The sequence below is a fragment of the Epinephelus lanceolatus genome, chromosome 17, assembly GCF_041903045.1.
Source record: "Epinephelus lanceolatus isolate andai-2023 chromosome 17, ASM4190304v1, whole genome shotgun sequence".
Lineage (NCBI taxonomy): Eukaryota > Metazoa > Chordata > Actinopteri > Perciformes > Serranidae > Epinephelus > Epinephelus lanceolatus.
The window spans coordinates 11,302,313-11,321,556 of NC_135750.1; the positions used below are offsets into that span (position 1 = coordinate 11,302,313).

At 43.8% G+C, this 19,244-nt stretch overlaps 1 protein-coding gene across 1 annotated transcript in view; it reads left to right on the forward strand.

The window, feature by feature from the left end:
- LOC117248287 (sprouty-related, EVH1 domain-containing protein 2-like) overlaps window positions 1-12,234 on the forward strand; it is a 28,330-nt gene extending 16,096 nt beyond the window's left edge. Inside the window, exons 2-6 of the mRNA XM_033613225.2 lie at window positions 1,938-2,130; window positions 2,220-2,388; window positions 3,132-3,196; window positions 10,000-10,158; window positions 10,326-12,234. Of these exons, the coding sequence (XP_033469116.1) occupies window positions 1,938-2,130; window positions 2,220-2,388; window positions 3,132-3,196; window positions 10,000-10,158; window positions 10,326-11,114 (1,375 nt within the window). The 3' untranslated portion in view covers window positions 11,115-12,234. The remainder of the gene's footprint in view (window positions 1-1,937; window positions 2,131-2,219; window positions 2,389-3,131; window positions 3,197-9,999; window positions 10,159-10,325) is intronic.
- The last annotated feature ends 7,010 nt before the right edge of the window (window positions 12,235-19,244 follow it).

The following is a 19,244-nucleotide window of genomic DNA, read 5'->3' on the forward strand; positions in this document are numbered from 1 at the left end:
CTCATTTTCATATGCCCACCACAGATACAAAGAGTATAGAAGCGGATCAAGAGAGTGACTCCAAATACAAACCAAACTCAGATCAAACAGTAAAACTAGGCAGTGCTGATAAAATATAAACCAAGATTCTGTTAACGGTCTTGCCTATTTCTTGCCTAAAATGTCACCAGAAACATATTTTAGTGCACTGTTTGGCTCTAATATGAGTATTATGAACAGGAAGTGGGCACCACGCTGTTTCCTGCATTGTAAAAATGAATGCTGAAAATACTGAGATTAAAGAGTAAAGCTAAGCAGTGCTGACGAAATATAAACCAAGATTCTGTGACTGCGTTGCCTATTTCTCACCTCAGATGTTTGTAGAAACATATTTTAGCTTAACGTTTAACTGTAGTACATGACTGTTTGCTATCAGTCAGCCGCCATATTGTTTCCTGTGTAAAAATGGACAAGCCCACATTATGTCACCCACCAGCAGGAGTGTTTATTAGTCCTGTATGGTGCAGTGCATTCTGGTAGTTGTAAGTTTTGTACCTCTTGAGCAAACGCAAATGCCACAGCCCTTTTTTCCTATCTTTTCTCTGATCATAACTTTAAAAGGACTTGCGTCTTTCTATTGTATAGACAGCCCAGTTTCATGAATGGACCATCTTTCCAGTAGGGAAATACTTTTGTACTTACAAATGATGAGCCAAATTGTACATTTCTGTTTCTTATTTAGCGTTCGTTTCATGATTTTTGAAGCAGGGAAACATCACAGTATTGTAATTCTACTTGAGAAGAGCCTATTAACATTATTATTGTGACACTTAATTTCATAGTGACAGTAGAGACACAAGCAGGAAATGCAGGAAGAGAGAGAATAGAGACATTAACAAAGGTCTCTGGCAGGAATTGAACCTGGGATGTTGCAGTTGCAGATTAATTATATATTAGTACACATACACTAAGCCACTGGATGCTCCAATAACAGACATTTTTACCAATAATCACAGGAAAATGTTTAGTTGAGGTAATAGTCACCGTATTTGATTAATTGAATGATCATCTCATGTTGAATTTCTCCTCTCGATGAAGTTGTGAGTGCCACCAAAGAAAATGTAACACCGAGCTACATTTACATTAAAGTGTGAGCGTGTGTGTGTTTGTGCTGACTTGTCCCGGTGCGACACCTCCCACCTCAGCACAGCAAGGACCAGGCAAAGTCGTGACTTGAGAGACGCCCTCAAACATTCTGCCACTGTGTGAATCCAGCTCTATAATAAACTGCTGTGGCATTAACTCACTCTTTGACTCAGGACAGAAAAATTAAGACGAGTTTGAGAGTACAGGATAGTTAATTTATACAAGTGGAGGCCAGGATGAAATGGTTGTTTGTGCCTGCGGAGGAAGCTTTGTTGCCTAAAGAGTTTTTTTATTGCATGGAAAATATTTGTTCCATGGCTTAAATACACATGCTCATCGTTTATGTATCTTTTTGTTTATCTGGCTTATTATGCAGATGATGAAGTGGAAGATTTATGTTCCTACCCCATGTTAAGATGCAGTCAGCAGGTGTTGCATAGAGAAGATTTTGAGCTTGTTGTGCTCCTAAATGTTGATTGATACCTCCTGTTCTAACGCTTTCATTGTTGGCCGACATATTTACTGGCATCACTCATAATACTTTTGAAGTGTATTTTGAAGTTCACTTACATGGAAATGAGATACGGCATCTAGCTTGGTAAAAATAAGTGTACAGGAAATTATGTGGGTGGTATTTTAGATATGGCAACACCCTACATGATTATGTTGTGCATACTTATTACCAGGACATAGTGGTAACAGAACCTTTTATCAGAATAATGTATCAAGCGTTCGTTTATTATTTGAAGCTGGTTATCTGGTTTCACTTATAATGTAGCTGACTCCCTTCTTCTTTCTGTTTCTCCATGCAGTGACAGCTACATCGTGCGTGTGAAAGCGGTGGTGATGACGCGGGACGACTCGAGCGGTGGCTGGCTGGCCCAGGATGGGGGAGCTCTGAGCAGGGTCGGGGTGTGCCGCCTCCTGCCGCCAGAGCTGGCACCCGTGCCGACCTCCAGCAGCTCCCAGTTCCTCATCCGTGGTGAGCGGCTGCGGGACAAACAGGTAAAAACTCACAGGCATCAACAACAGCACATCAAAGTTCCTTTAAGGATAAGATATGGAAGTTTATATGGAAATTTTCTTTACAATAGGTGATCCTGGACTGTCCGCTGAGGAAGGACCTGGTGTACACCATAGCAACGCCCACATTTCACCATTGGAAGGTGGAGGACAGGAAGTGTGGCCTGTCCTTCCAGAGCCCGGCTGACGCCAGAGCGTTTGACAGAGGGGTACGGAAAGCCATCGAGGACCTGGCTGAAGGTAAAGATTTTATAAATGCATGAAGCACTGATTTGAACTAGGACACCCGGATGTTTCTTCATCACTGTGATCCCTTCTTGGATTGTGTTAATTTTATTACATAGTCCATCTCATGTGTTACTGCATGAGCTCCATGTTAAAGGCCTTTGCACACCAAGTCCAAATTGTTCGTATTCATCTTTTTATATCTATCATCTGTTAAAAACAGTTACGCACAGAAACCTTGCACACTGAGTCCGAGGTGTTTCGTTGTTTTATTTGTTGCAAAAGTTCGAGACAAAATGGAAAGACTCATTTCCTCCCTTGTTTCTCTCCACTGGAGTCGCCACTCTGCCCGTGCCTTGCATTTGGCACTGCAGCTACCTGCATGGGCTGAGCTGTTTCTCTCTCTGTCTGTGTGCTGTTCTCACCCTCTATCACATCCTCCTCCTCGTCATCGTCATCCACTTGAATTGTACTATCTGACCTGTTGAAAGCAGGCTATCTGAGTTATGAAATGATACTCTGCACCCCGTTCCTCTTGTTGCGTATCTAGCTGTGCATCCTGCAGGTTACGCCACATTTTCTTCACTGCTTGGTGGTCTAACAACTTTCTGACGGCTTTTGACAGATGTGAGAAAAGGAAGAAAATTGAACCAGTTTTTGAGTCAGTGTACTTGGTGTGCAAAGGCGTTTACCCTCATGAATAAATCCTCCAGTACGGTGTTGGAGCCCTGAAGTAATGGATGTTTTCCTCTCTGTAGGCTCCACAACCTCCTCTACAGCACTCCAGAATGAGGGCGAGCTTGGTGACGACGACGTCTTCACTGTAAGTTTCCTGCATTCATGTCCTATACATGTTGGAATTATGGGTTATAGAAAGTCAATCTGTTTTATACAACTAGCCACGTGTAACTGCTGCATGTCTGTGTTGTCACGTGACTAAATAAGGGCTAGGACACAGGCAGCGTCTTTTATCACCTGGAAAACGCGAGGTTGGGTGATGGGTGCTGCTCTTGTCCCTGCTAGCAACTTTCAAGGGGGCAGAAGCAGGATGCATCTGACGTTACCAAGCAAATATACCAGCACCCTATGGGTCCATGTCATTGGTCCGACAGCCCATTGGTTCAACATCCCATTAGTCCGACTGTCCGCGGTGCTGAACGGCTCTGGGTCAGCTGGGAAAGGCTTGAGGCGGAGCAGGCTCATGGCTTATGTGTTTGTCACTTTCCTTTTCATTTTAACCCACACCATGAACTTTTCCTGACCCTAACCAAGTGGTTTTTGTGCCTAAACCTAACCAGACCTTAACCACAGGGCATCATGATGATTTCAGAACGGACTTCGGAACAATGGGTTTAATATGGTCGGAACAATGGGATGTCGAACCAATGGGCTGTCGGACCAATGGGCAGTTCCCCACTCTATCCAGGCCTGTGTACAGTAACCCCAAGTTTGGAGCTGATGATCTTTTCGTCCGTTGTTTTTTAAGTGTGGATTAGGTGTAAAAAAAAAATTGTCCATGGGACAGATTGTTAAGTTCAAGGTAGCCCTTCTCTAAAAATCAACTTCTCCTTTATATTTACCACAGACTCTGCCAGATATCTGCTGGCTGTAATTGGTTGTTCCTTGTCACATGACTTGCCATGCACATTGCTGCTTTCCAAAAGTTGAACTTTGTTTATCCCAGGGTGCAGCCATCGCACTCTGAAAAATAGGAGCTCATGAACACTTCTATGCGCCTTTCCCACATCTACATTAACAACAATAGAGCTGAGGGTGCCAAAAACGTGGCATGTGATCGGCCCCTGAGGTGTCAAGGATATGAAGTCTGAACAGAATGATGGATGAAAGGACTTTGACATAAACTGTCAAAATCAAACTTAGTTCATTTACCAAGTGATATGTCTCCACATAAGTCTGGGTATGTCATTAAAGTGATGACATTGTGAACTAGGAAGCTGTTGATGGCGATAAACACCCTCAGGATTCATCATTGAAACAGAAGTAGTACCACACACTGATCAACTGTTCTCACATCTCAAAACTTTGCTTCATCCATGTCCGCAAAGTATTTCAACTTCACTCAGGATCCCCTCCCGGTGTCAAGATACCTGCCACAGCACATGAAGTGTATGTGTGTGTGTGTGTGTGTGTGTGTGTGTGTTTTTTGTTGTGTGTGAGGGCCTCTCTACCTTAAGCTAGCATGAAGGACCCCCTCCCCCCACTCTGTAACCTGACACCAGGAGCAGCAGGCCAGGTCATAAGGTCACTTCCTGTATCCCGCCACCTCGCTCTCTCCTGACGACCCTCTCCCCTCCTCCCTCCTTCCTCACCCACCCTCCCAGTTGAAAAAGAAAGCCACCACCAAACTAGCAGCTAGCAGCTGTTTCCCAGCTTAGTGCAGGGCCGGTGATTTACGAGAGGAAGTGCCTCGTGGTTCATCTTTGACTCGAGCTGTCTGTAAGGGCCAAGACTAATAGGTGCTCTGCTGGGAGTGTACAGCCACCACAGAGACGCATACAAACACATGAGGAGGGGTGGAGGGGAGGCTACAGCGCTGTCAGAGGGGTGGAGCAACCCCTGAAATGGAGCATCAGGTTTTTTAGGAAAGTGGAAGCTTTCAGTGCAACAAATCTGAGGCAGTTCTCTAGTGTTACTGCATAAAAAGCCGCCATATTCACCCCAAATAAGACTCAGCTGCTCAGTTGAAGCGCTGTAGGAACTCATAAGTGTTACAGCTCAATTTTTAAAGCACAGGGATGGCTCACCCTGTTAGGTGTTTGAGCTTTAAGGGCCCTGAAACACCAAGAATCAGCACCAACAACGGCTGACTTGAGAAATACTTTGCATGTCTGCTTTTAAAATTTGTATTTGAACACACCACAAAGATTGCAGCTAATAGCCAGCAGACCTGCACATACATTCTTTGCCTGAATGAAAGGAATTACAAGCCTGTAGTCTGTATTTTCAATCCAAAAAACATATAATTGAAAGCACAGAGTATCGAGCAGCACTTTGGAAAACAAATTTGGCACAAAAAAGTGTGTTGGCGTGTTGAAATTACAAAAACACTGAGACAAAACAATGCTGTGTCTCATTTATTTCACTCCTTCTGCTCCTGGGACTTCATCTTGTCTCGTGAATAACCATCTGAATTCAGAATTAACAATGAAAATCACAAGTTGATAACTATGGGATACACTGACGGGGCTCAGTGCTGCTTGTGTTCCTCTCAGCCTGTGCTAATGACCTTTCCTAAAGTTAGCGGTGGCGGCAGAGTTTGCGAGGCGGGCAGTCGTGGACAGGGGGAAATGCTGCAGCAGATTTACAGCCTTCAGGGGGGACGGAGGAGGACAGTGCGGAGGGGTGGGAGAGCTAGGATGGACATACTTCCCTAAATTATTCCTCGTTCGCCAAACCTAAACTTAACCCAACCCTTCCTCTGTCCCTCCCTTCAGCACGTCTCCCTCTCTCTCTGTCTCTATTTTGGCTCATTCACAACAGGGGGAGTGAGAGCTATTGAAGCAATTCTGGGCTCATCCCAGGAGAGCGAGACAGCCCTGTTGAAGGATGAATCCTCCCGAGCTTTGAGTCAGGGCATGTTTTGTGTCAGAAAATAACTTGAAATGCCCTCTGTCCAGCCTTGGGCCAGAATATATAGACAGAGGATGTCCAGAAATATAAACTCTCCCCCTCAACTCCTGTCTGTCTCCCTCTCTCCTCGTGTGCAGTTTGAGCTCGCAGCAGAGAGTCTGTGTCTGTGTTTTGAATTAGTTGCAGCCGTGGAGGCCAGAGTCGGACTGGTTTTAAACCATATCGGCTCCTCCCCCCGTTAATGTCTTCTCCAGGGGGGCGGGGCCCCGAGCGGAGGCAGCATGTTATGTTATTTTTGGCCGGCTGCTCTGAGGGCTTTGTAAGAAAGCTGGGGGAAATTCTCAGCATGGCGGTATCCATGTGGGGAGCAGGATATAATCGGGGATAGCTTCAGCAGACAGACAGACAGACAGACAGACAGACAGACCCTAGATCTGGGTCATATAAGTCTGGCAAATAATTCATGCCATTGGTTATAGGTTTGTCACAGTGCCAGGATTTTGACACATGGAGTAGAATTGGTCAGTTTCTTAAAGTTTGAGAAAAAGTTTGTTGGGGTTTCCGGTGGTGATACCTGACAATGAATCGTGTTAACACTGCAAGAAATACACTCATCGGCCACTTTATTAGGTACACCTGTTCAACTGCTTATCAACACAAATAGCTAATTAACCAATCACATGGCAGCAACCCAATGCATTTAGGCATGTAGACATGGTCAAGACGACCTGCTGAAGTTCAAACCGAGCATCAGAATGGGGAAGAAAGGTGATTTAAGTGACTTTGAACGTAGCACCAGTGAGCAGCAGTTCTCTGGATGAAAATGCCTTGTTGATGCCAGAGGTCAGAGGAGAATGGCCCGACTGGTTCAAGATGACAGAAAGGCAACAGGAAGTCAATTAACAACTTGTTACCACCAAGGTCTGCAGAAGACCATCTCTGAACCAACCTTGAAGCAGATGGGCTACAGCAGCAGAAGACCATACTGGGTGAAATGCGTGATGCTATCATGTCAATATGGACCGAAATCTCTGAGGAATGTTTCCAGGACCTTGTTGAATCTATGACACCAAGAATTAAGGCAGTTCTGGAGGCATAGGGGGGTCCAACCTGGTACTAGCAAGGTGTACCTAATAAAGTGGCTGCAGAGTGTATGGTTCTGTTGGGACTGATTGTAGGTTGGAGCAGTTTAGTGAGGGGAAGAAACCTTAAAGCCTCTGCTGTATTTGATGTGACAATCTTAGTATAGCACTGTTTCGATAATGAGGTGATAAAGATGTCGAATCATTTGAAAGTAATTTAGAACTTTAAAAGTCAGTGCTTCCTGCTGATCCCAGTGATGGATGCAACCATTTTCAGGGCATTGGTTTGTCAGGTTACATTAATTTTGGCAGCTTTTTGTCCAAAGTGACTGAACATATTTAAGGATAGCAGTGTTGGTCTTTGACTTATTCGGTGAAAATTGTCAGTTTCTATGAAATGGTTTCATACAATGTTTTGAACAACAATTAATCCTAATGACTTAAGTGATCCCTTGACTTTTGCAAATTGTCTTTTTGTGGGTGAAGTATTCCTTTAACTTTTCATCCAGTAACCAGGTTGAAATTTGAATTTATCATGTATTTTTGTTTAAGACAAAATACCTGCCAAGCTAACAACATTCCCATCAGCTTCAGCTCTACTTTGTGGTAACCGCTACTTGTTAGCATGCTAACAGGCTCAGCTAAGGTGGTCAAAATGTTAAACATGTTAGCAATGCCATTGTGAGCTTGTTGCCATCCAAGTATTAGCTTTTAGCTCAAAGCACAGCCTCACAGAGCGGCAAGTGAGCATGGCTGTGGACTCTTGTTTCATCATACGCATACTGTACATTGCGAGCAATCTGGGGTTCAGTGTCTTGCTCAAGGACACTTCAACATGTGGACAGGGCCAACTGAGCTACAGCCGCCGCTTCCTGAGGCATTGGTTTCTTTCCAGTAAAAGTTGAAGAGATTTGGGAACATTTGAAAAGCATGAATCAAACTTCTCATCTATTTTGTGCTTGTCAGGTGGAATTTTTTTTCTCTCTTGGAATAAAATCACATCAGTTCGGAAAAAAGGAAGCACGGAAATCTCAGCTGCTGTGAGCTGCTGACAGAAGATGATGATGTAAAATTCAGCCATGGCCAAACTTTTTTTTTTTTTTTCTTTTTTTTTGGCCGACAAGCTTGTTGACCATTGATACAACTTTCTACAGCTCTGTTGACTCCTGGTGATTAGCCATGTGGTACTCAAATCAAAATTAAACAACACAGAGAGGGATCACTGTGTTAGGAAAGACCATATCTCTTTCATATGATTCATTAAGAAAATCTACTCCATCTCAGCCAGTTTTTCTCACACAAACACCTGCCCCCTTGTCACTGGGTCACGTCTTGAATATCTCGGCACACACATAACCAGGTTGACATGATGAGACAAGAGTCCTATCAGCTGGCAAATCCTCAGTGTGCCTGTCTGAAATCTGTCTGTCTGAGCGCTACACGGCAGCGGCTCCACTGTCTAGTGTCTGGCCAAGGTTTGAGTTGGAGTGGAGCCCTGACAGCCTTTAGCGGAAAGGGGACAGGATACTGTTCACACAAAAACACACACACACACACACACACACACACACACACAAACACAAAGAGTGGTGGAAAGAGAGACGGGAAGGTGGAATGTGTAGAAAGTGAGATTGAGGGAAGGAGGACAGGTTGCTGGGGGAGAAGACTCAGGGGAGAGGCCAAAAAAGGTGATACTGCAAAAAACTGTGCATGCAGAATGCTGGCTTCCCAATATCAAGTCACACCACCACCTTTATATCAAGCATGAATGATCCTTCTCTAAACTGTCAAATGATATTATCTGTGTTAAAGTGGACTTAGCAGGTGTAGGTACTATTTACTTTATGGTTGTTTGTGTTAGTGCTGAAACGATCTGTCAAATTAAAGGTCCAGTGTGCAGGATTTAGGGGGATACATTGGCAGAAATTAAATAGATGTATGTTTTCCTTAGTGTAGAATCACCTGAAAATAAGAATTGTGTTCTTGTTATCTTTTAGAATGAGCTGTTTGTATCAACATAGGGAGCAGGTGTTTCAACAGTAGCCCAGAACGGACAAACCAAACACTGGCTCTAGATAGGGCCATTCGCTTTTTCGCAACAGCCACTGTAGTTTGCAGCTCTTAAGCAACAAAAAGGGCCGGAAAACACAGATTTTTTAAGCTGAAAATAATTTATTCAGTGTTTTACCGGTTTAAATCACCAGGTCTGTTTGTTCTGGAGAGGATTAAACTTCTGGATAATTCAGCTCCTGGTTGAAACTACTTGAACACTGAAGGAATTCTAACTGGGAGAAGTTTCAGCTGGTTGCAGTCTAGTATCCTCACCACTAGATGCCACTAAATCCCCCAAAATCTTACACACTGGACACTAAAGGTTAGCCAGAGGTTTATGTCATGTAAATTTATTATTTTTTGGGTTTCAGACAGTTGGTCTTGGTTTAAGTTTTCACTTAAAACTAATGGTATCCAAGTATCAGTCCGCAATAAATCCTACCTTCATAAAGGTTATATTGTTTTTGTCAGTATTGTTAAAGAACAGTGTGGATTTAACTGTAGATTTTATAGTTATTTCAAAGGCTGCAGTTTCTGCTGTCGTTGACTTCTATTGAGATATACTGAGGCGTTTCTAATATTTTGTCCACCCTGTTTATATTAATGAGGGCAGACCTGTGCCGAATTTGATGATTCCTGCATTGTTTTTTTTAGTGGCTGCTGCAGATGTTTCATGGCAGATGTTGTTTATGAAAGTTAAACTCACACACAGGGATCCAAATGTGGATCAAATGGCTCGAGAAGCAGAGCTTACGCTTCCTGTTTTCCCAATCAGAGCTGCGCCGAGGCTTCCTGTTTTTGTTTGTCCAATCATGGCGTCCTCTCGGACCAACTATTTGTTTGGCGTATCCAATCAGAGTGCAGCTTTCAGCCGGCATCCTGTGTTTGTTTGTGCCCTCAGAACACCACAGACAGCTCATCCAACTCCTCCCAGAAACTGGAGAGCTCTCTGCAGCCGCTCGAGTCCTCGCCTCTTCCGCAGAGACACAAGTGCATGTTGGGACATCGCCACGACCTCCACGACCCCTATCAGCTCTCAGACCACTACTTCTTGGACCAGGTGAGTAAAAGGACGGACAGTGGAAAAGACATTTGTTTAGATATTTATTGTCCCTGAAATTTTTTTTTGATTATGATATATTTTTTGTAGAAATAAATATGGTTGTTGCTGTTTACTGCTGATGTACTGCCAGCAATATTTAAGTTTCATTCTGTCTTCCTCTTCAGCCGTTGTCTCGGCTTCCCCGTCATGTCACCTTCCAGGAGGACGAGGAAATCGTCCGCATCAACCCTCGGGAGCGCAGCTGGGAGCGAACCACCGAGCGTCACTATGGACGCCAGTCAGATCGTGCCTGGCTCACGGGCTACGAGGACTACCGCCACGCCACAGTGCGTGACAAGTTCATCCAAATGGACGACTCTGAGTCCTATGTCCACTTTGCCAAGACGGAGGCGCAGAAGCACGACTACACCTATCCTCTGGCACCGGCCTTGTCGCCTTCAGACTCTGACCCCGCCCTCGGACCCTTGGTCAGTAAGGGCCATGGCGGCTCATATCGCCAGGGCTTCTCCTCTGTGGTCTCCAGCCAGCCCCGCTCCTTCCTCCCGAGCTCCTCGCCATCCACCAATGGCGGGAAGGGGCGGAAGGAGGATGGGCTGGAGCGAGCTCAGTGCGAGCACTGCGGCGAGGCCTTTTTCATCTCCGACAACCGGAGAGGCCGATGCCACGATGCGCCGGACCCTGTGCGGGCGTGCATCAGGCGGGTCAGCTGCATGTGGCTGGCAGACACCATGCTCTACCACTGCATGTCCGATCCAGAGGGGGACTACTTAGACCCCTGCTCCTGTGACGGGGGCGAGAGCAGCGGGGGAGGTCGACTCGGCACACGCTGGTTAGCTCTTCTCGGCTTGTCTCTGGTGGCGCCCTGCCTCTGCCTTTACCCGCCTCTCCATGCTTGCCACCGGGCGGGGCTCAGGTGCGGCTGCTGCGGAGGCCGACACAAGGCCCTAAGCTGAGCCGCCGCGCTCGGAAGCCTCTCGGAGGAAAAAATCTAAACCCAACACAAGCACAGGGAAAGGGAAGGACGGGGAAATACACAGAGGGGACAAGTGGTCGTGGCTGCTCACTCTCTTGCCTTGGTTTCTCTGGGATTCTCTACAAATTCCAGACACTGAAATAAGCCAAAAAAAAAAACAGTTGGTGCATTTTCTGAACGGCCTGGGAAGATAAGCTCCCCCTTACGGCAGACAGTTCTCTCAGCTCTCCACATGGCCATTTCATGCTCTGTTTCTAGTGAGAGAGCACTCTTTTTCAGGGGGCCTTTTTTTATAGCTGACCTATATGTCATGTATCACATATGCAGGTACTTTATACTTTGTACACTGACTCGGCGTCAAAGAACTTGAATTGTTCCTTTGTTCTATTTTTTCTCTCCTTTGATGTACGCGTGGCCATTTTGTTTATAATCTATTCCAATATCAGGCCCGCTCAGCTCAACTCCAGCTACATGAGAAATCAGACACTACACCTCTTTGCGTGTGTGAGTGTGTGTATGTGTGTGGATGGTATATGTGCATGCTTACAATGTGCACCGAGGCCTTCTGTTGTCTGTACTGCAGCTCATAGTAAAGCTCATGTATATAGTCTACATAGCTCTCCACCATCGACATCTTCTTTGTTCACTGAAACAAATGTGGTACTCATCTTAATCTTCTAATATCCCAAAGATTCGTGTTTTTATTCTATTTATTTTCTCACTGAATTGATCTACCAGCAAAAAGGTGCTGGGTTGTGATTCACTCACTGAATGAGACGGTGCTCCAAGTCATGCTACGATACTCAAGCATCCGTCTCCCTGCTCCTTTCATGTTATTTCAAACAGTGCCTAAACTACCACCTAAACCAGGAACCCATCCAGTCTTATAATTCCAGTCAGCTTTTTGGCATATTTTACAGAATATATAATCAAAGCGGTGCAAGATTTTAAGGCTCTGATTTCCTCATCCTCTGCAGAACCTCAGTCAGCAGTCCATGTCACGTCAAGGACTGAAAAATCAATCAAGAGATACCGTTAAACTTGGTGCCCGTTATGCCTTAAAATGTGGAGTCTGGCTCCAAACTTCACCCCCATCCCTCTGAAGATGTCTGCTACAATGAAAAACAGGAGCACGGTTACGGCTCCAAGCAATCAGCCTCACCACGTACTCTTTTAAACTTGGTTTAAACTATTTTTGTAATGAAAAGGAACTCTTAAAAAGGTTCTCATGTAAACTAAGGACTCCAGTTTGCTTGCGATGTACAATCAACTCCCCTCTTTAAGCCTTCAGTGGAGCCCACCGGTCACATGTGGAACAGCAAAGTCTGAATTGATAGGGATCTGAATGGTGCAACAAATTAAATTAGTGGTGAGATGTGTTTAAAATTATTTAACACATAATATCCTCCTACAAAGTGTAAGTTTAAAAAACAAATACAGGTGTTAAAGCAACCTTACAAGTGAAAATTAGTATAAAACCCTTAATTTTCTTGTTTTGCGAGTGAGTCTTATTTCAGTTATTTATAAAATATGAGTATACGTGTCATTCTTGAGTTGTGAAAGGAATAATCTGACACTTCAGGAGGTACATGTCTTGGCTTTGTTGCCAAGAGTGAGATGAGAAGGTCGATACCACTGTCATGTTCGAGAGGCGGTTCGTTTAGCTTAGCATAAACACTGGAAACGGGGAAACAACAAGCCTGACTCTGTCCAAAGGTTACAAAATCCACCTACTAGCTTTAGGGCCTGTGTCCATGTAGTCTTTTTTTTCTCAGTGCTGGCGTCTTCTTTTGGTGATGTCACTGTTGCTGCTTTAGCTAAGCTACTGTCTACTGTCACAACAATGACAGAAAACCTAATTTTCTGGGAGCAGATCGAATGGCAGACACTCGCTGTTGCTGGTGTGTGTGTTGTGCTTTGATCACCCTTTGCGACTGTGTAGTCAACCTTCTGTTGATGCCGCGTTATGTTAGCTACCTGGCTAATGTTAGTGTCAAGATATTGTTGTCATAGAAACAAACCCACACGCAGCATGTCATTTTAAAAAAAGTGCTGCCAACACTTTTTCTGCTGTTGGAAAACGCTATGTGCACACAGGCCCTTAGAGGTCTCACTTACTAACATGTTATATGTTGTTTGTTTTAGTCAGAGCGAAACTTGAAGTGCAAAATTGTTCAAAATTGTTCAGTCAAGATACAATGTGGTATAACATGTTGATGACTGAGCCAGGCTAGCTGTTTCCCAGTCTTTATGCTAAGCTAAGCTAATCATCTCTTGGCTGCTTGGCTATTACTGACCTTTCAGTAGAAGAAAAGATATATGAGTTTTACCAAAAAGTCCAAAGTATTCCTTTAAACATTTAGAAAGTATTTTTTTATTTAGAAAAAACATTTGGTTACATTCTCTGAAACTGTCACTATATCCTGACGGTGGTACATGAGACAAATAATCTGGCTCCCCCTAGTGCTCCTAATGGCATGTGCAAGAATCAACCGGGCCTGAACGAAAACAACCAATCAGATTCCAGAATAGTGGGAGTGAAAGAAAGCTTTTCGTCATCGTCTTCTCTTTACATGTCTTCACCATGTACACTGTTATTGGCAGTGCATTGTGTGCACGAGCAGCGATTTACATGTGTGAGAGACTTCTCCTGGCTCTGATTGGTGGATAGTGGATTCTTACAAATGCCGTTAGGAGCACTAGGAGGATGAGGAGGAGGAACTTGATTTTTTTCATATGTACTACTGTCAGGATATAATGATTTTTATAAAAGTTACCTGCTGCATCGTCATGGCCAAATTGTATTTTTATTTTAAGACAACTTGCTGAAACCACAGTCACATGTGACTGGCGGGCGCTATCGTTCTGTCCAACAGCGTATTTTTTTCCTCCATGCCAGATTTGCCACATTATCATGCCCACAAACATAACATCGGATATTCGACTATTGATTTACGAAACAGTTAAAGTCTGTGTCGTAGTGTGTGTGTGTGTGTGTGTGTGTGTCGATGTACAAACTCAGGCATTAGAGGAAAACAAAAACGCCGTCTTGCCTGCCTGTGTCGCCCACTGTTTGAGTGACACAGCAGCCAGCCAATCACGCCCTTGCACTGACAGCACAACACTAAACTGACAACCGCTTGGGTGCTTTATGCTTCGTCTAAGCCCGGTTGATGGTGGCGTTAGAGGATGTGACCGGGAATACAATAAGCTTTTTATAATTTAAAAAAAAAAAAAGAAGAAGCAGGACATCAGTAGGGTCCCATTGGAAAAGAACAGGAGTCTGAAGAACAGCTGAAACGCTGGAAACAAACATCCACCCCTGATTGTTTTGCCAAGGAAATGTCACTTACTGTAGTTGAAATACAGAATGCCTGAGGATGTCCTTTTCCCTTCCCTGGTTGTCTGTTTCATACATCCTGTCCTGTGTACCAGTATGTACGTCCTTAGTGTGTGTGTGTGTGTGTGTGGGCGTGTGTGTTTATCCCACATCCCTTTCCCCTCTCCTGCTCCTTGATCCAAAGCTACTGGGATCAGCTAAATATGCTATCACATACTAACACCTATCCAGTATAATCAGATCCTTGGATGATGTGATGTATTAGGGACAGGGCCAATCAGATTGGAAAGAGTGTGTGAGCGAGTGTGTGTGTGTGTGTGTGTGTGTGTGTTAAATCTTTTTTCTCTGTCTCGTCTGGTGTTTGAGTGTGTTCTCACATGTCAGAGCCATTTACAAGTGCCTGAACGCATCCTCTTTATCTCCTTGTGTATTTAAATTGAAAAATTAAAGAAACGACACCCTGTAATGAATTAGACCCATTTTTTACGCTTAGTATTTTTACCTCTGTAAAAAAAAGAGCAAAAATTATATTATATATATCAAGTGTATGTTGTACATTTTTATTTCTATTTTTGTTTTTTTAAAATAACTGTTTCTAACATGTACGATGGATGTAGCTCTTGCTTTCGAGAAGGAACAGGAAGTACTTTGTAGATACTGAAGGGTGGCCAGGTCTGTGAGAAAACTAAAGTGAAATGTGTGTCTTACCTTCCGCCTCCAATAAAATGAGAGAAAACAGTGAAACCACACGCGAGTCTGCTGCTTAATTTTACTCTCGGATCGAAGGTACTTCCCCATAAATGGCTATTTTAACAAACCGCAGAGCTTCTGCTGCATGCATCATCATTTACCTCCCTGTTCCTCCTATTTCAGGTTTCTATAAGTGCATCAAATCAGTTAATTAAAGGGACAAAATGGGTCAGGAGTCTACACTCATGCTGGCCCTTCTGTACTTACACACAGTATTGCTTTGGGAATGCATCTATGTTCACAGGGTCCTGTGTCCCCCATCTTAATATCCTCTTAATATGACACAATAAGGGTGCTTTCAGACCTAGAGTTGTCTTGCTTTGGTCTGAATCAGGGACTAATTCTGTGACAAAGTTGTATAATTGCCTAGAGTTGGTTCGTGTTCTCACGGCAGCATTTACAAGCGGACCAGATCAAATGCCTTGTGTGAGAAAGCTGCTCTTGATTGGTCAGAATTTCCATGTGGGAAAAATCCAGGAAGTAAACCAAACGTTGAAGAAGAGTACACTTGCAAGATGAATGTGACACTTTCTAATGTCACAATGGAGGGACAACTACGCAGGTTGATTTTAGCGCTGCTCATCGTGGACTATATTGCTGTCATTGTTCATTTTAGTCAAACCATACAGTTTGAAAACGAGGCGCGGCTCCAACTAGAAAACAATGTTTTGATGCATTGGATGTGCTGAATGTGCATATTAAGGCAGTACAGGAGGAGGTGCACATTAACAATCCTCCAGGACTGCAACATGCTCATGTTTAACCCAAACAATGTGTCATGTGACTGCAGTTGGTTCAGATCCAGGTCGGAACACGTTCTCACCACAAACGAACCGCACCAGACTTCATTTGTAACCGGACTTTTAAGAAGGTCTCGGTCCGGTTGTTTTGGTGCGCATCTGAGTGTGATTGCTGTGTTCACACCTGCCCAAACGAACCACACTTAGGGAGCTAATGAACTTGAGTTCAACTGAACAGAACCAAACAGGGCAGGTGAGAAAGCACCCTAAGGAGACCTTTTAAAGGATTTCAAATGTTCAGTGTAAATTTCCCAGGGTCATTATGTTGAAATCAGTCACCTATAGCATGTGGCCCACTGATGTTATACCCCTTGGAACCAAGCAGCAACTTTCAGTGCTAAAAATGAAGTCAGTGCATAGTGCTAAAAATTGCAGTTCCTCTAACGGCCACTTCAGGCTGGCTCCAGAAGCTAGTCAATCCTCTTAGACCCCCATGTTAAAATGCACATCTTTACAGCAGAAATAAACACGTTAACAGACTGGTTTTAAAAGCAGTTTTAGTCTCAATAGCTAATTTGAACATTCATGACAAAAGAGATCATGGATACAAGCAGCCAAAATGACTTTCCTTTGTGGGGTGGCTGGGCTCAGCCTTAGCGATAGAGTGAGGAGCTCAGTCATCTGGCCGGGGCTCGGAGTAGAGCTGCTGCTCCTTTGCATTAAAAGGGGTCGGTTTAGGTGGTTCGGGCATCTGATTACGATGCCCCCTGGGCGCCCCCTGTTAGAGCATGTCCCACTGGTATAAGGCCCCGGGGTAGAGCCAGGACACGCTGGAGAGATTACATATCTCATCTGGCCTGGGAACGCCTCAGGATGCCCCAGGAGGACCTGGAAAGTGTTGCTAGGGAGAGGAACATCTGGGGTGAGTCAGATCCATCTCTTGGTCTTCCACAGCTCCACCCTTTAGTCCAAATATGGTCACTTCTAAATTAAAAAAACAAGATGGAGATGGCTAAAATGCCCAATTTGAAGCTTGATAGCTACGCTCATTATTTTATACTTTCTATGCTTGAAACCTGCACCCTAAAACATGTGGGTGAGGCAGTTTTCTTGATTCAAGACCCCCCAGTGGCTGAATGGATTCTTTAACAGCATTTGAAACTTTTATCTCTCTTTGCAATTTAAACTCTAACCTGTCTCTTACAATGCTGGTTTATATCAATAGACAAATGGTGAAAAACTCAACACAAGGCTAGACTGAGCCCATGGGAGCATAAGACCCTGGGAATAGGACGACCCCAGTGCTAAGCTAATAATGCTAGTAGTGGGGGTAACAATGCTCTTAGTTAAGCTTGTTAGCTTTTTCTGTTTAGCACCAAATACAAAGTAAAGCTAATGGGAATGTCATTAGTTTTGCAGGTATTTAGTCATAAACTTCAGTGTTGGGGGGGGGGGGGGGGGGCGTTGGTGCTAATGGTGATGAAGAAAGTCAGTGGTCACCAAGTGAGTAGGATTCATCCTGCTGGGGGAACATGAATTTCTGTACAAAGAATTTATCCAAATTTTGCTTGGCTAAAACGAAACATCACTTCCTGCTGCAAATCAAATCCTAACAGATGGTTCAAGTATAATGAATTGCATTTTTGCAGGGACAAATAGGTCAAATCAGGTCAAAATTAAAGTCCCTCTTTCAGTATCTAAAATAGTTTATTGTGAGTTTATGTCGGACAAAGACGCAAACATTAAATAAATAGTTTAAAGCCATATAAAGTCCTTGAACAGGTTTTTAAAAACAAATACAGAATCTTTAGAGAGAAATAAAATTGCGAGGCAGGAAGGATGTCCTGAGGAGATCTTTAGGATGAACAATGTCAGTCAAGGCCGCAGGTTTCGTGCTCCGTTCTAAAACCTTCCTCAGTTTGATGCACACAACTCTTCGTCACGTATCTAATGAAAGAAAGCACAAAGAAACTTTGGCCTAGTACACCCTGTTTCATTTTCTTCAAGATGTCTTTCCCCGGCTGCCTCCCTCCCCAGCAGGAACATGTGATAGCCATCGAGGACGTCGAGCTGTTTCACTCAGGATGTCTCTGGAAAAGCATGTGGGCGATAATGATGGAGCGCGAGAGAGGGGAGGGGGAGGGAAGAGAGAGAAAAGAGAAGAAAAAGAAGGTCCCTGAGGGCTTTTGGGGGCCTGCTAAGCAGCTCAACGGCTGCAAACAGCATCTCAGTCCACATGTGCAAACATTTAAGATATCTGCTCGTGTAATGGGGTCAGCATGGCCCCTCTCTGGGTGCACAGAGCACCGGCGCTCACTTCCAGTGAAGTTTACAGGAATGGGTGGCTCGTCCCACACCAGTGCTGTGGTCTCATGTCCAAAGATAGGTGGAATTTGATGTTGTCCTCCTTGGGACTGAGATTTTGTTCTACGTTAGCACCCAGTGAGCATTACTTTTGCAACATCTCATCCTGTTGTGTTTCTCTGTCAGGTCTAAACTACCTGATAAACGCACACAGAGCTGCGATGTTGCAGAAGTGAAGCTTGCACAGAGCAGGATAATTGTTAAAGCATTGCCTGACTGGGTTCAAACCCTGCACCTGAGATAAACTGTGTGACACTGTGGAGGAAAAAAAAGCATCTCTCTACTCCCACCCTGTGGAAAATGTTTTAGCTGGTGAGAGTTTGTGCACAAGCAACTTACAAAACAGTGTTGTTTATGAAGATAACAAAGTACTGCAAAGTCATTTTAAAAGTCATTATTTTGTCACAAAGGTCCTCCAAAAAGTTTACAAATAAATGTTTTAGTAGTGAAATGTACTCAAGCACCAAAAGTAGAAGTACTGATACTGAGGGACAGTTGCTGTGATAAAATACTGATGTATGAACAAGAGCAGTGGTGGAGTACGTTTACTCAAGTACTGTCCTAAAGTGAAAATCTGAGGTACTTTTACTCGAGTATTTTAATCTCATGCCACTGTCTTCTACTCCATTACACTTCAGAGGGGAACAGTGATGACATTGAAACTTACTAGCAATGAATTTTGTATTTGTACTTTCTTTTTTCAGTAAATTGCACATCTTTAACAATTTTGTAATACTTCTTAGTCTGGAACTCTTATTCAATTATGCAATTCTTTGTTTTTAACTTTTTCTTTTTATGTATGATTGTTGTTATTTAATAGAGGAAGTATCTTCACCAGCCATTTTTGGCTTCTAACCTCTCCTGCACAATGTTTCAACGTTTAATTTCTTAGAAGTACTATTTACTAAGTACTATT